Source organism: Hippoglossus hippoglossus, chromosome 15, assembly GCF_009819705.1.
Source record: "Hippoglossus hippoglossus isolate fHipHip1 chromosome 15, fHipHip1.pri, whole genome shotgun sequence".
In the NCBI taxonomy this organism is placed as follows: Eukaryota; Metazoa; Chordata; class Actinopteri; order Pleuronectiformes; family Pleuronectidae; genus Hippoglossus; species Hippoglossus hippoglossus.
The window spans coordinates 5170634-5186493 of NC_047165.1; the positions used below are offsets into that span (position 1 = coordinate 5170634).

The following is a 15860-nucleotide window of genomic DNA, read 5'->3' on the forward strand; positions in this document are numbered from 1 at the left end:
ATTTTACGCTAACCTTGCCTGTGATGTGCCTTAAATCTCCGTACATTAACGCCATTACGCACAAATACACATATCGAAACATATCAGACGAAGTAAACGTGCTGATGTTTGTGGATCAGGACGATGTCGTCTCCCTCAGGCCGACACATCGTGTAAACTTGTGTTTTCAAGCTTGGGAACACATGACAACCTGTGACTGTAACGCACAACCATATATTCCTGACAGTACTACTTACAAACCTGTGGGGAAGAAATCTGTTGGGAAATAACCAGTGAAACTAGAGGAGTTTTCAGGGAGGAGAAGGGGAGTCGGACTTCCCTGACACTTGAGAGGTGGACTAAAGGCTGAACTGCTGCTTGTATTCAGCCGTTTCTGCTAAACCTGTAAGATCAATGCTTAAAAGGTAGTTTTGTGTACTTTGAATTAGATGAAAAATATTCCTGGGAAATAATAGCACCTGTGAAAATATAAAATGTGAACCTCTGCTTTAGATCACGACACTTATACTGTGTGTAAATATAATGTTCATGCAATAACTTTCTGTGGGGTTTGTCATGAATAGAAAATTCCATATATCCATGTTAATGTTTAAAATGTATGTAATTATATTGATTTGTTGGAATGAGGAATAGGATCATAGCTGTGGAGTCAGTCGGTTACATGATGTGGAAGCTATTGAAAGAAATGTATGATTTTTTTATTATAATATTCAAGCAAATTATTCCTTCTGATTCTTTCTATTTTGTTCGATTGTGTTGTTTGCTGTTCTTCTGTTTCTCTATAGTTCTGTTCAAATTGATCTGTTCTGTTCTATTCCACTGCACCTGCTAGCCACTAGGGGGCAGTAGACTCGTGTTTGATCATCTCACACATAAAAAAAACTTCTCTCTTCAAATCAAATGTTGAAACAGAGGAAAAGTACTAGACTGTGAGAAAGTGTCAATGCTGGGAGAGAAAAACTGGGTTTAACAAGAAGGAAAGAAGAAATAAAATGTGTGTGAGCAGATTGTTGTCTTTAGATCTAATGATAAATAATATACAAGATGTTGTTGATGTAGTGATACTGAAACTTTTAATTGAACTAAGATCATTTCTTGTGATTACACTTTCAAAATGACGATACAAACAAAGTGAAAGTGCAGAAAAAGTAGTTTGTGTCATTAATAATTGTGGCGCCAGAAATCTCGTTGGAGCAGACACTGACTGGAAGGTAGATTTCCCTTTTGACTTACTGCTACACCCACGTGTTTGTGTTTGTGGTGTGTGTGTGTGTGTGCGTGTAAGACTATGAAGTGTGTGTTCACCAAAGAGAACATCCCGTTCTCTGAGTGTCGGCCCCCACACGGGGAGCCCTGCATTGTTCCGCTGCTGCAGTAGCATCCTCACATGTGACATGCATGTGTGCGTTTGTAACATTACACAGTGTGTTTGGATTTATTTGATCAGTGTCCTAAAACCTACCATCTCTACTGTTTTGTGTTTGTGCTTCTTTGAAACAGCTGATGTTTGGTTTGATTATTTTAGAAATGAGTCATTTACACCACAACAGTTTGTGCGTCAATAAGCTCAGAAAAACGCTTCAGTTCCTCAAATAGCTCTTTTCAATAAGGTGCTTGTGTAAAATATGAGTTCCTTAGATTAGTCTTAGATTAACATGAAACTAGAATGTGATATCTACCTTTCAGTGAGAGAGACATTCTGTGAAGGTGTTTTTTTATTGTTATTCTCGTCAGATGTTATTTGACAAACCTGTTTTGGCCTCACGGAGCTGCAGTGGATGATATAATGTGAGAAAGGATTAGTAATAGTGAGTAAATAATAAGTGGAGCTTCTCAGAATGCTGGTGAAGTGAGATGCGTTCAGTAATGCTCATTGTGAAAGTGAGAAATCTGATTAGGTGGTTCTGTTTCCTGTTTACCTTAAATCAAGATGAGGAAAAGGAAAAGAAAATTACAAAGTATCAATCACTTTTTTCATAAGTGACCACCTGTTTTAGCTCAAAATGTAAAATGCATCATATTTTACAAGTTTTTCATTTGTTTTATTGGTAGAATCTTAATTTGTAGATGAACCAGTAAATATCAGTGTCAGATAAATACAATGACGATACTTAAGTACACTACAGATACCTCAAACCACATATTGCACAGAACAAATATTTAGTTATATAATGTATAATAGAGAATATTGTTGCCGTCAAACACCTGACTCCCAATATGCCTGCCAAAGGTGTGTTACATCATCTGAAACCCTCCCCCGGGCAGCTGCGATGTGCGTGCCTCTGTGTGTGTCTGTTTGTGTGTGTTTGTGCAGACAGAAGTTTCCACTGTGTAGGTGGATGCGTGGGAGGCAGGCGGAGGAGGGGTTTCCTCTGAGGTTGGCATCCCCGAACACAGAAAGAATATGAAAAGGACTTCCCCTGTTTCTGTGATGACACGAAACACACATTAAAACCCTTTGTTTTTCTGTTTGTTCACTTTTGATTCAACATCAAAGAAGAGGAGGAAAGTTCTGTAGGTGCTTATCTCCGTCCCAGACTTGATCAGATTCTTCATCTACTCTTCATCGTCTTTGTCTCCATCTTTTCATCCGTCTCTTTCTGATTGTTCACTCCACACATAAAACAATTAGAGACCGACTCATTTACATGTTTATGATGCAGATTAAAACGCTGATATCAAAGAGTAGAAACTTTTCTGATATTGATTTATAAGCTGATCGTCTATCTAATAAAATTGGTAATAATTCAAACACTCATGACAAAGAAATGTAAGCTGGATGTTTTTTTAGGTTTAACCATAAACATCTATAAATAAAAACAAAACATAAATACGATAAATAAATCTTTTCTACCTCGTTTGTTCTGTAAAATAAAATCCCTTATGTTAATAAATAGGCTTTGTGAAGGAGCACAACAAATAGGAGATCAAGGCCTAGTGGAAAATATGGGTTTTATTCACCCAAATTATTTACACAATTTAAGAAACAAGGGTAACAAAACAAAGCAAAAGTGATAAATTTACAAACAGCTCTAGAGTTTTAACGTGGGTCGACTAAACAGAACTTAACAGACTCACTGCTCCTCAGACAAAGTGACACCATCTTAGCTCCTGACTGCAGGTTGATGTAGTCCACGCTGGCCAGTCCATAGCTTATTGCAGGGGAGAAAAGACAGTTCTCTGTGGCACAGATGGAGGAGGCTCCTGAGAACACCCCCTTCAGCCTGCAGCAGAATGGTGCAGTCCAATCATTCCTCCTCTTCTTAAACTGTGGTGTTGCAGCAGCTCAGCCTTCGCCAGGTTGTTGAGAGGATGTTGGACGACACGACAGGATAGTATTTAACAGTGTGATAAAGCAAAGTGTTTTAATGGTAAATAGAAAACATCATCACCTTTAAGGTGCAGTGGCCGTCACAGGCTTTAATAACAATTCATGTATACAGTCTTTGTCTGTATAACCAGCGTATATACACACACAGCAGCCTCCTGGCTTCTCTCTCAGGCGATAGTCTGATCCACAGGGGGGAGCCAATGTGACCCTGGAGGACTGAATATACAGTAAACACCATGAGGGAGAGTGTCCTGTTCATCTGTTTGTCTGGAGGCACAGATCAATAATCAATGATCAGGAGATATTCACATCTACTGTCGATCACAGCCACAGAAACATTCACACTTTTTAAACAAGCACATTCACTATTAACGATCTGAAATGAACTCGTCGTTGATACATTAACATTATACTGAAAAATGTAAAAATCTTAAAATACAAATCATACGATAGGTTTTCATTCTGATTTCTTCATTTCAAATTCTTTTGCTCGTTAAGACACAGACGGTGTTGAAGTACAGAACTGCACTACTGAAAAAGTATCTTACACACACACACACACACACACACACACACACACACACACACAGGAGCGGGACACCTGCGTTGTTGGTTTACACTAGATTCACTTGCTGATAAACTTTTGTCAAGCTGCAGCCAGGTGCATAATGCCACCGTGTGTATGTGTGTGTGTGTGTGTGTGTGTGTGTGTGTGTGTGTGTGTATGTGTGTGACCACATCACTCGTGTATGTCTTTTGCGGGATTACAAACACACTCTGAGACACAAGACACTCCTGAGGAAGCTCAGATGAAAAGGACGTGTGTCGACACTTCCACTAACTCGTATCTAGCTTGTTTCAGTTGTCGTGTTTGGTCTAAAACTACAGGTGTGAATCACCAACTGAACAACACTGTTTATTATGTATGAGTGAAATAAAGAGTTTCTAGTATGTTCATAGTGCAGCAAAGTCTTTGTTTACATGAGGTGGATTTTGTTTGGTCTGATAAGAACTTGATAAAATAACAGAAACCAGCTTTGAGGAAAAAATGTAGGTGTACTTTGACTTTTTAGTTTGGTCGATGTCCCGTCCGCTAACATGGAGGAGGTGGAGTTTCTGACCTATACTGCTGCCGGCCACCAGGTGGTGATTGAGACACTTTTGGGATCAGTCACGTTGTCCATCATCTTCACCACCAGATAACAACAGACTCACACACACAATCAAAACAATCCCACAAATCTGGGAGTTACAATTCATACACCACATTTCCATCTCTTTAAACAGTGATGGTGATGATTCCACATCTGGAAGTTGAGAACAGAATCAAACTATCAGCCTGAAACACAGGTGACTGAACCTCCACTGCTTGTATCGTACATCAGTCAGTAGTTATGAGTTTGTCCTATAGTGTAAATCTCACATTCACCATAATGTTGTTAAGCTGCAGTTTTCAACAAGTTCATGTTTTTGATTTAATTGTGTGTTGATGCCTGCGATGCAACAATTACTGTTAAGTTGAACTCAGGGTTTTATTGAATTTAGAAGCTTCAGATCTCTCTTCACTGCACTGTGTGTGTGTGTGTGTGTGTGTGTGTGTGTGTGTGTGTGTGTGTGTGTGTGTGTGTGTGTGTGTGTCAGATGTATCAGCGTCAGGGCCGAGAGTGAACTCATCAAACTAATACCTTTATTGAGTTTTCTGGCCGAGAAAACACAAAACTCACCTTTGATAATTCCTGCTTTTCTTAAACATTCCTCCCTCTGAAGTCTGTTACTTACTTTAATGCACTGTATACTGTGAGTGTGTCTCTTCCACCAGCCTAAAAAAACGTTGTAATTGTAAGTCATGTGGCTAGAATTGGCCCAGCACTGTCCAACATGCACATTGAAGAAGTAAACAGGACGATCACTCACCTCACCGACCCTCAGTGGTGTAACTGAAGCCTTTGGTTTGGTGACTGTCTGTGTGGCGCTGGCCAAGTTTACTACATATGTGGTGAAATCATGTTTTAATTAGGTTAACTCCCGACTCATCTCAATAAAAACAGTCATGAGAGGCACATAAATCAAATGTTCAGGTCAAGTGAGGGCAACAAGCCGACACGTCTGAAAACATCTGATTCAGCACAAAATGACTCGTTACAACCGGGTCAAGGACACATTTTTATTTCTGTGTGTTTAGTCGAGCATACTTGCAGCAATCAAAATGTGTTAAAGGAAAAACATTTTAAAACAGCACTAAAAGAAATTTGAGAGAATATCATGAGAATGATGAAGATAGAAAATTTGTACACGTTGAAATCATAGTTTAAATAAAGATGGACGACGTGTCTCCACGATGCAGAATTCCGTGACCACCAGGGGGCAATGAAGACGATTTGGCTGCACACATGCTGTCCTCTCTATATACAGACTAATTTCTGCTCAGCTCATTTTGGTTTTCATGAGATGACCGTCATCACGTTTTCAAGTTGGATTAATCTGTGAGAAAAGTGATTAGTATTTTACCTCACAAATATTTCTCTAAAACATCTGTCCTCTTGTTCACACACACACACACACACACACACACACACACACACACACACACACACACACACACCAATAGACACAGTGTGACGTTATCAGCTCTTAATTTGCTCGACTAATGTTTTCACAAAGAATCGTCAGATATGCGACCGAAGCAGCAATAATCTGTAAAAAATTGGAATGTGATGCTCATAATATTAGGACCATGTTCTCACACACACATTACAACATTATCCTGCTTTCACACAAACACCAGAAACAGATCACGTATGATTTCTTATGAGTGTGTGTCTGAGCATGTGCATGTCCTCTTCCCCCAAAATACACAACTTCAGAATGTGCTAAGGGCACTTCCTTTGTGATGGAGGGAGTGACGTGTACAGGCGTGTGCACACGTGTTTGTGTGTGTGTTCGCTTTCCTGCCCTCACTTTTTTGTGCATGTGTGTGTGTGTGTCTGCATGCATGTGATTTATGTTGGTGTATATATTTTTTTCTATATTTTTGCACGTTCGGAAAAATCCGTCAAGGTAAAGAAAACAACACACTCTTTCACACCTGTAACAGCGTAACCTTTCTAACCTTTTTTCTGCACCCTCCCACTCACACACAGACACACACACACACACACACACACACACACACACACACACACACACACACACACACACACACACACACACACACACACACACACACACACACACACACACACACACACACACACACACACACACACACACTTGCAGAGAGTTGCTTTGGAGGATAAGAGAGAGAAGAAAAAAGAATCATCAAAAAGAAGATGGAGAGATGAGGTAACAGGTAGAAAAGAGAGAGAGAGAGAGAAGAAAAGCTCGGCTTGGCTGGAGGCAGCTTCACTCTTTGAAACAGCGACAGTGTGAAAGAGGGTTTTTGTTTAAATATTAAAACCTCTCAGTGTGTAACAGACAACAGAGATGAGAAGAAAACACAAAAAGAGAAGTCACATGTGTGCAGCTTTGTTGTGGCAGAATGTCTTCGTCTTTTGGGCCTTTTCACACAACTTGTGTAAGAAAGTGAACAGACTCATTCTAACTGTTTTTACACATACAGCTAACAGAGTGGTTGGTGTGTATGAAACATTATAGATTTTATATATTCATGTTGTTACTGATGTTTAAAACCTTTCACTCTTCTTTTCTTGAGGTTTTTCTACATCTAACGGTTGTGCTCAGAGTCAAGGTGCTGCCTGCAAAGATGTAAATAAAAATAAAAAGTAAACGCAGTGAATTATTTATTCCAATGAAATAGTTCTGCTGTTTGCAGATCCTGAACTACTTTATTCATACATATTCACTTTTCTAAAACCAACATTTATACGTGATCGGTACATGAAAAGACTGATGGGTCCTTGATGATGAACCAACAGATAATATCAGCTGAGACCAAATTCAGAGCAAATAGAGAACAAATATTGTAAATACACATTAGTAGATAATATTGTCTGGTTTGATAAATGGTTTAACTAACGGGTGGATGAAATTTAGACGTGAATATGTTAATGTTGTGTTCGCAACTTTTTTCTTGTCAAAGAATCGGATGCAATACTTTTTGTAACTTTTTAATTTTTTTTCTCTATGTTCTCAAAAAGAGTCTTGTTTTCCGTGTTTCGTTCTATGTGTGTGTGTCACACATAGTTAATGTTTGCAGAGCTTTTTCTATACGTGCTGTTATCATCGTGCACAAGAGGAGAAGGCTGTGTGTGTGTGTGTGTGCGTGCGTGCGTGCGTGCGTGCGTGCGTGCGTGCGTGCGTGTGTGTGTGTGTGCGTGTGTGTGTAACCAGTTTTCCACTAGTCGTCTGATGTCGGTAGAGGAAACCTTAAGTTCTCATGTTGAGTCCGCCCACTGTTCTGCAAACTTCACACACAATCACCAACAAGCAGACCTGTCACATGACCACAAACATATCTGTCATGTTTGTTTCCAATTATTTATAATTTATTTAACTTTGGAAAAACAAAACCTCAACTGCATTTAACAAATGTGAGTTTTAAATTCTGCATTAAATTAATATTTAGTTTCATTTTATGGTTTTGGTCCCTTACTCGTGTTTGTCTGAGTATTTACAGGCAGAACGAGGCTCATACAAGAGCCACAAGCCCGACGACAGTTTGAATAATTAAGACAAATCTGTGTAACTCTCCATCAGCCTGAGGGACACTCGTCTCCTCTTTGTTATGTGACTCTGTTCATGTTCTGCCTGGAGTACAGCTCATAAACCCGGCCTCCTCCATGTTAGTGGACGTGGACCAAACCCAAAGAAGAGTACATGTTAAATACATTTTTCTCAAAGACGATTTCTGTCATCTTAGGTAGTTCGTGTCCCACCGATGAAGTTTGTTTTGAATTAGTTGTTTGATGCTGAAATGTCATGATTGACGTCACCACATAGATGGCGGCACCCGGGATATTTTGGCTCCGCTTTTATACAAAGGGAGGAAGTGGAGATGTGGCGTCCATCTTTATTTACAGTCTATGATCATTGCCTCCATAACAAATGTTTTCAAGAGAGAAACATAGTGAGAGAATTGATCTTGTTTCTTTTCGTCCCCGGTGGCTCATTGTAACATTTAAAATGCTGTAAAATATTGTTTGTCAATCTCTTATGATGATTATCTACCACAAATGATTTAACGTCGTTGTGCGTAATATTGAATTAAGTGCCCCATGATAACGGTTATCTGCAGGTTGGGGTAAACAGAGCTGGGTGAAGCTATTATATTATATTATATATTATGTGTTTGCAGTGAATTTACTGTACATGGGAATAAAACCCCATCTGATCTTGTGCAGGGGGAAACACCGAGTGCATATTCTACAGTCTCGACTTCTTTCATCTGATTATCTGCATCCTGTCTCTTAAATATCACATTTTAAGGCGTGTTTTGTGGCTAGTTTCATTTATATGTGAGATGAGTGTGTGTGTGGGGGTTTGTGACAAGAGCAATGAAACGTTGAAAATTTAGTGTTTCGGAGAAAATGTCATGGGGTCATGTTTGTGAAATTAACGGAGTCCTAGATTCAGGGCGGGTTTGCCCTGAATCAATACTTCTTGAAACCAGGCTGCACGCGTCATAGTTTTTTGTTCTGTTATTGTCTGTGAACGTGTCACGTCTTCCCCGTGCAAATCTCACTTAGCTACAGCCCTAAAAACTGACATGTAACTGAGTTGACACGTGTCAATCTGGTAAAAATTGCATTTGAAGTATGAAAATGGCTCAAGTGATCAAATTTGTACGAGCAAAAAAATCTAAAATTGTTTACCGTTTGTTCCTCTTGCACTCATTTCCTGTTGCGTTGCTTGAAACTAGTTCGTAGAAATATCTGGAATCCAAACACCGCCATCTTGCATATTTGCAGCTTGATATGGTGGTGCACTGTCGCCTCATAGCCTAAAGGTTTCCTGTTCGAATCCCGGCCTTCCTGTGTGGAGTTTGCACGTTCTCTCTGTGGTTAAGTGGCTTTTCTCCAGGTGCTCCGGGTTCCTCCCACAGTCCAAAGACAGATCAGGGTGAGATTCATTGGAGAATGTAAATTGTGTGAATCGGCTGGGATTGGATCCAGCTCCTCCCGAGACCCTCAAAAGCAGTACAGACACTGCATTAGAAGTACTGAGTTTCAAACCTGCAACCCTCTGTCATCCCACCTTTGAGTCTGAGCTGCAGAGTGAAAGCACGTCACAGTAGTAAAGATGCAGTTATAGATATGAATAATTAATGATGCTTCAGGGTCCTTTCAGGGTAACGTGCACGAGGACTCACACTGTTGTGAACTTCTGGGACACTTGTACACAACAGAGCCATTGTTAATGATATAGGTGACATCTGTGTGTCGTGTGGGTGCAGCATGGAATCAACAAGATGTGTTGTATCTGGCATCAGTGGAAATGCTCAAATATTGACTTAATAATTAAGATATGTGGTAAATATGTCATAAGGTAGCTGTTATTTATATATTTTTTTATATATAAGTGGTTAACGTGTGTATGGATGAGACAGTGAGGGACAAATGTTTGTGGTTCAGTAAAGCTGTGAAATTACTGCATAAACAAAACTTTATCCACTTGCATGAAAGAAAAGCAGCGACAGTCGATGTGCAATTAAAAAAACTTGCAACACTTTCAGTGCAAAACAAAGTGCATTATAAAAGTTAAAAGATATTTATACATTCAGTTATATTCAGGAAAATTGTTTGGTCACAGAGTTGTGAGTGTCGGTGTGTTTTTCCACTCCTCACTTTGACCTCATGTGGCAGTTGACACACACACACACACACACACACACACACACACACACACACACACTGTAGAGACCATCTATTAGAGCAACCACGTCTATTTTTCCATTTCCTCGGTTCACACTGAGCTGTTGAGGTATCTCACCAACCACGTGCTTTTCTTCCTCAACAGAGGACTTTCTGCTCACGAGACGCAGCCCACGCCACCGTCAGTTTGAACATTTGCATGTGTGCTGTCCACCGACTTAACAAGTTAACAATGCTGTTTTGATGAAATTAGGCAAAGGGGCAGTCGGCCAACGTTCAGAAATAAAAACATTCTTAAAAAACATCATTAAAAACGTTATGCAAAACAGATTCTCATATTTTTGGTTTTTCAGCAGCAGCCATTGTCCTGTGGCAGTTATCTCAGCTATCTACCCTCTTCACACACTCCTGCAGATCACATCACGTTCTGATATAATGTCGACTTTCCTGCAGCTTTAATGCTTCATGGAAGTTGAGCTTTTCTCTGTTGAAGGAACTATTTCACCTTCACTTTCTCTTGTATTAGTTTGCAAAGGAAAGCAAATATCTTCAATTTCAACCCACAAACTTACGATGTATAGTGAATGCATATGTTGAATCAGTAAACTGAAGATAGACGTCATGACAGCTCCTTAGAAGCGAAGCCAGAGCATTTGAATCTCCACCTGGTGGCCAGCCTCCTCCGTGTTAATGTATGGGACATTAACCAAACTAAAAACGTAAATTGCACATTAAATATATTTTTGTAAAGATAGTCTCTGTCATTTTTGATAGTTCTCTTCACACTGATGTTGGTTCATCTTTCCCAGTAGTTTTAATCAGTTATTTGATGCAGTTAAAAATGGGGAGAAACGTCATGATTGACAGACTCTCGCTTCAAGATGGCAGCGTTCGTATCGAAGATATTTCAGCTTCATTGGAGACGTGTCGTCCATCTTTATATCCAGTCCATGGTTGAATCCCATTATCAGCGGCATTGTTATTTTAGTTTGTGGTTGATTTCTAGATAGAAAGATCTGGATTCAACTACAGTCTAGTTGTTATTCTCTCATGCAGATGCACAACATGTGTCCATGTCAGTGACGTCAGCTGTAATGTTGGTGACGTCTGTTGGTCAGTTTATGTGACGTTTTTTTGTCACTGCTGATTGTTACGGTTTGTTTCATGTGTGAGGTCCTGAAGGGTAAACAGTGTGTTCAGTGGATTCCAACCCAACATTTAATGAGTAATGCAAAACACAAGAGGTGTGTGTGTGTGTGTGTGTGTCCGTCCGTGTTTGTGTGCACAGGAGTGTCTGTCACTATTGTTTGATCACAGCAAAGTGAGAACAACTGTACTACCAGACAGCTGGAGCTGATCAACAAAGAGTGCACACACACACAAACGCGCACACACACACACACACACACACACACACACACACAGTGGAAATGGGACGTCGAGCAGCACACACGTCCCACCCACACACACAATCAGCAACTTTTATTACAATCACAGTCATAATGAAGACGGTGACTATGCACGTTACGGCTTTTTAAAGGAAACACATCAACTGAACAGGTTAAAAGTCCAAACTGTACTTATTTCCGTTTAATTCCATTTATAAAGTAAATTTTTTAAGGGTTTTACCAGTTTCCATTTCTTGAAATCAGCAACAGATCTCAGTTGTCGTGCGAAAAACCACAAAAAGGCATCAGTGACACACATCACTGACACTTGTTTTTCGTTGTTGATGGTGAGAAAAGTATAAAATATTGTATATAAGTTAACAAATGTATACATATTACAAATTTTGTTTTCTGCTGCTGTGAAAAGACGCTGATGATCACCTCAGTTGTACAGTGAATTATATACAAAGACTTCATTTAATTTTTAACCCCATGGTGCTTTGTACTCAAAGGGGCAATTTGGTGTGTGTGTGTGTGTGTGTGTGTGTGTGTGTGTGTGTGTGTGTGTGTGTGCGTATGTCTGTGTGTGACACGTAGTTGTGACCTCTCTCAGCACGGTGTTAGGTCTTCAGAGTCACGGTGCTATTGTGTCCTGACCTCTCACATTACAACCAGTCAATACTGTTATGGGTGTTGTACACACACGCACACACACACACACATATACACACGCACACCCTCTTTACTATTAGTCCAGGTGGTCAGTATTGTCTTTGGAGGTGGGGGGGGGGGGGGGGTCATGCTTCACTTCGTGGGAACTGATTGGCTTTTCCATTACCTCTAAATGACCAGTAGTGAATATCTGTCAGACACTTGAATGCACACATTTAAATAAACAGAGAACCAATTGAATGTCAATTAAATAAATTAATCTGGATTCAATTGTTTTGATTATATTTGCAGAAAGAACTAAGTGTGAATTTGACATGTAAGTTTGGATCCACTGTTTTATCCTGGAATTGAAGTTAAAATAAAGAAACGCGCTGCTTCCTCCCTGAAGTGTCAGCACGCGCAACTTTGATAGAAGCCTGAGTTTGAATTCGATTCTCTGCCGGCTCCTGGTGAAACAGCCACGATACCAACATGAACTCAACTGCCCTCTGACTGTGATGAAGTCGAGCTGCAGTGAATGAGTCTCAGCAGCATGACCCTCCCACTGTTTACGCTTTAGACTTTTACAACTGTGTGATAACTCCGAGGCGACACAGATATTTATTGCTTCGGTTAGAAAGATCTCCAACGGTGAAATAAGCTTTGATTTATTTATCAAACGACAGCACAAGCAGATCTCAGGTTTCTCAATAAGGAACTAATGTTCGGGGGGGTGGGGGGTGGGGAGGGTGGACTGACACGAACTAGGAAGTCATGGTTACCTCATGTCTGAATTTGCCGAGTCATCGTATCATTAATCTTTGTCCTTGTGTGTTTTTCGGTCACAATCTGAAGTTTACAGCTCTTCATGCTCGGCTGTGTTTAATGGCGTCTGTAGTGAGTAATCTGTAATCACCCTGCACTTCCTGTGGGGCTGATCAACAATGATTTGACTGTTCTGGTGATTTTGCAGAAGAGAGCGAAGCTGACCACAGAGGGGGGGGGACATTTAGATGCAGAAAATCCCTTTCTTATCTCACCCTCTTCATAAACTTGGCAGGAGAGGAGGCTGATGGGAGCGATAAACGTGAGCGAGGCCACGGAATCATTAGCGATGTCGTCACGCGGAGAAGCAGGAGTCTCCGTCTATGGCGAAATGGGACGTTCTCTTTAATGGCTTCTTAATTTGACTTCGCTCATGTGTAAAAATGTGGATAGGAATTATTAAATAGGAAATAATCTATAGATCTTCATGACAAAATCAGGCCCATTTAGAGGACTGCTATCTACGAGTCTGTGTGGCCCGGAGCAGCTTCATTGTATTTATATAAACTGAAGCTGCTGTTGGGGACTGTTGGGTCTTGGCAACTGAGGGCTATGATTATACATTCATTACTCTTTTCACCTTTCCTGCTGTATTATCTTCTCCTCAATGAGAAACTGTCTTAGCTTCCTGTTTTCCTCAACACGCATTATGGCGTCTTACAAGGCAGCAATTCTAAATATTTCCTATATTTGACTAAATATGACTTCTTTTTCAAAGAGGTGTCATCTCAACCGTCACTGTCGTCATCACTGACGGAGCCGGAAACGACCTGATACACACAGAGGGAGATAAAAGCCGGAGCATCAATAGAAAACACAAGTTACCGATATCTGCAGCCATTCACTCACATGTTCCCACACTCTGAGGAATTGATCAGTATTGATCACATGTAAATTTAATTGATTGTCTCACCCTTTTGTCTCCGTGTGTGTGTGTGTGTGGCTCTGTGTGTGTGTGTGTGTGTGTGTGTGTGTGTGTGTGTGTGTGTGTGTGTGTGGTTGTGTGTGTGTGTGTGTGGCTCCCCTGCAGCTGGCAGAGTTGTGTAGAGCCGACCGTCCTCCTGCCTCCAGCGAGCACCACCTTCGAGATGTGAGACTTGTTGTTTGAAGGCAGCAGTGACGTCCTGTAAGTAGAACATTGTTTCACCAACAATACTCGCCTCTAAAAAAGCGGGAGAACCCCTTTGAGCCACATTTATAGTCAAGATACTTTCGAGGAACAGACACATCTGGAGAGATGTTCTGTTGTAACAGGGTTAAAGGTGCAACATGAGCTGCTTTCAGACGTGCACCAGACTCCGGACATGTGTGAAAGACAGACTCGGGGTAAACTCTGGACCCAATTCTCCGGACTTCACCCGCAGGTCATGTCTGAAAACGCAAAACACAACAGACAAATCTGTTATTCTCTATGTCCGAGCGAGAGCCTCCAGACTTTATGCTGATTTTCTGCCACCAAAGCCCCCGAATCATGTCCGGAGGAGCCGATGTGAGGACACAGCAGGAGATCCGAGTGGGGGGGTTGATGAGGTTTCTAACATGCATACATTTTTTTCATTCGGATGTTTTCTCTCGTTGTTGCTACTGTTGTTATAGATAGATAGATAGATAGATAGATAGATAGGTAGATAGATAGCTAGATAGATAGATAGATAGATAGATAGATAGATAGATAGATAGATAGATAGATAGATAGATAGATAGATATCAAACACAAGAGCATAAGAACAATAAAAGTGATGTCAACAATAAGTTCACTGCACTGAGATGAAAGTCTAAATACCAGAACTACTACAGAGCTTTCACTGTAAAGAAATGTGTGCTAATGCAGATATTGACAATACAGATATTTTAAGTATCAGGTGATTGAAAGACACAAGTAACCGAGGCCAAATATAAATACAGATTTAAAGATGAATAACTGAAGCTGTACAAAGTTGTGCATTAGACCAACATAGCCTGTAAAGTGATGGTACAGCTGATGTAAGTGAAAAAAGTGCAACAGTAGAACTTGAAATCAAATTCAGATAATTCTAAGCAGTAACGGTGACATTATCAACCACCTTTCTTCTTTGCGGTCGTCAGACACTGGAGTTTTTGGAGCCAGCATGCGAGAGTCTCGTGCGACAGACAGGGGGAGACAGACCAGAGGAAACCGGGACCAGGCACAGACCCCACCCAGCAGGAGGTGGGTCGAGCTCTGGAGGGAGGAGCCCTCATATCAGAGAACGCATATAGTCTATAGTCTTTAGTGCATCGTAGACTGTCGGAAGGGAACCTCGTCAGTGTAGACAAAAGAGTTTGGGCTTTGTTTACCAACAAAGCCAAAACTTTGTCCAGGCGGATTATTAGACCGTTCCTGTCTTCACCAGAAACACTGGGATTTATCTCACTGTGTTGCTTCTGTGTTCTTTTCCTCCTGGACGTGAATGTTTGGCTCCGGTCGGACCTGTGGATCTTATTCGGACTTCCACTGATATTATCGTTCGGACACGCTCCCACCAGCTTGACAGCGGTTATGCTCCGCCACTGACATGTACCCTCCGACCAGGTGAGTTGGCACAGAGACGTGCACAACTGTGCGTTGTTTTTATTTCACTCCACAAAAACAAAATTCAGTTTCTCCGCGCGTCACGTCACAAAAAACACGCGTTTAGTCCCTGTCCACGTTTAATGTCAGTGTTTTCTTGAAAATACGGGCACATTCACACCGGATCTGCTTTAACATTGCGATGCTTTCTCCACGCGAAGTGTCACTTTTCTGACGAGTTTTCTTCGTGCGTAAAAGGCGATTTAAACCGAATGAAACTGGCTGCGCTGCGCTTTCATCCCATG

The 15860-nt window shown here is 40.8% G+C and overlaps 1 protein-coding gene and 1 long non-coding RNA gene across 2 annotated transcripts in view; one reads left to right on the plus strand and one right to left on the minus strand.

Moving 5' to 3' along the window:
• The window catches only part of LOC117776065, a 27611-nt gene continuing 11751 nt past the window's right edge, over positions 1-15860 (minus strand). Inside the window, exons 2-3 of the long non-coding RNA XR_004616382.1 lie at positions 10667-10671; positions 1-486 (exon numbers count right to left, since the gene is read on the minus strand). This is a non-coding gene — a long non-coding RNA (uncharacterized LOC117776065). The remainder of the gene's footprint in view (positions 487-10666; positions 10672-15860) is intronic.
• LOC117776052 (bcl-2-like protein 11) overlaps positions 15300-15860 on the plus strand; it is a 19036-nt gene continuing 18475 nt past the window's right edge. Inside the window, exon 1 of the mRNA XM_034609758.1 lies at positions 15300-15576. Coding sequence (XP_034465649.1) covers positions 15560-15576 — 17 coding nt within the window. The 5' untranslated portion in view covers positions 15300-15559. The remainder of the gene's footprint in view (positions 15577-15860) is intronic.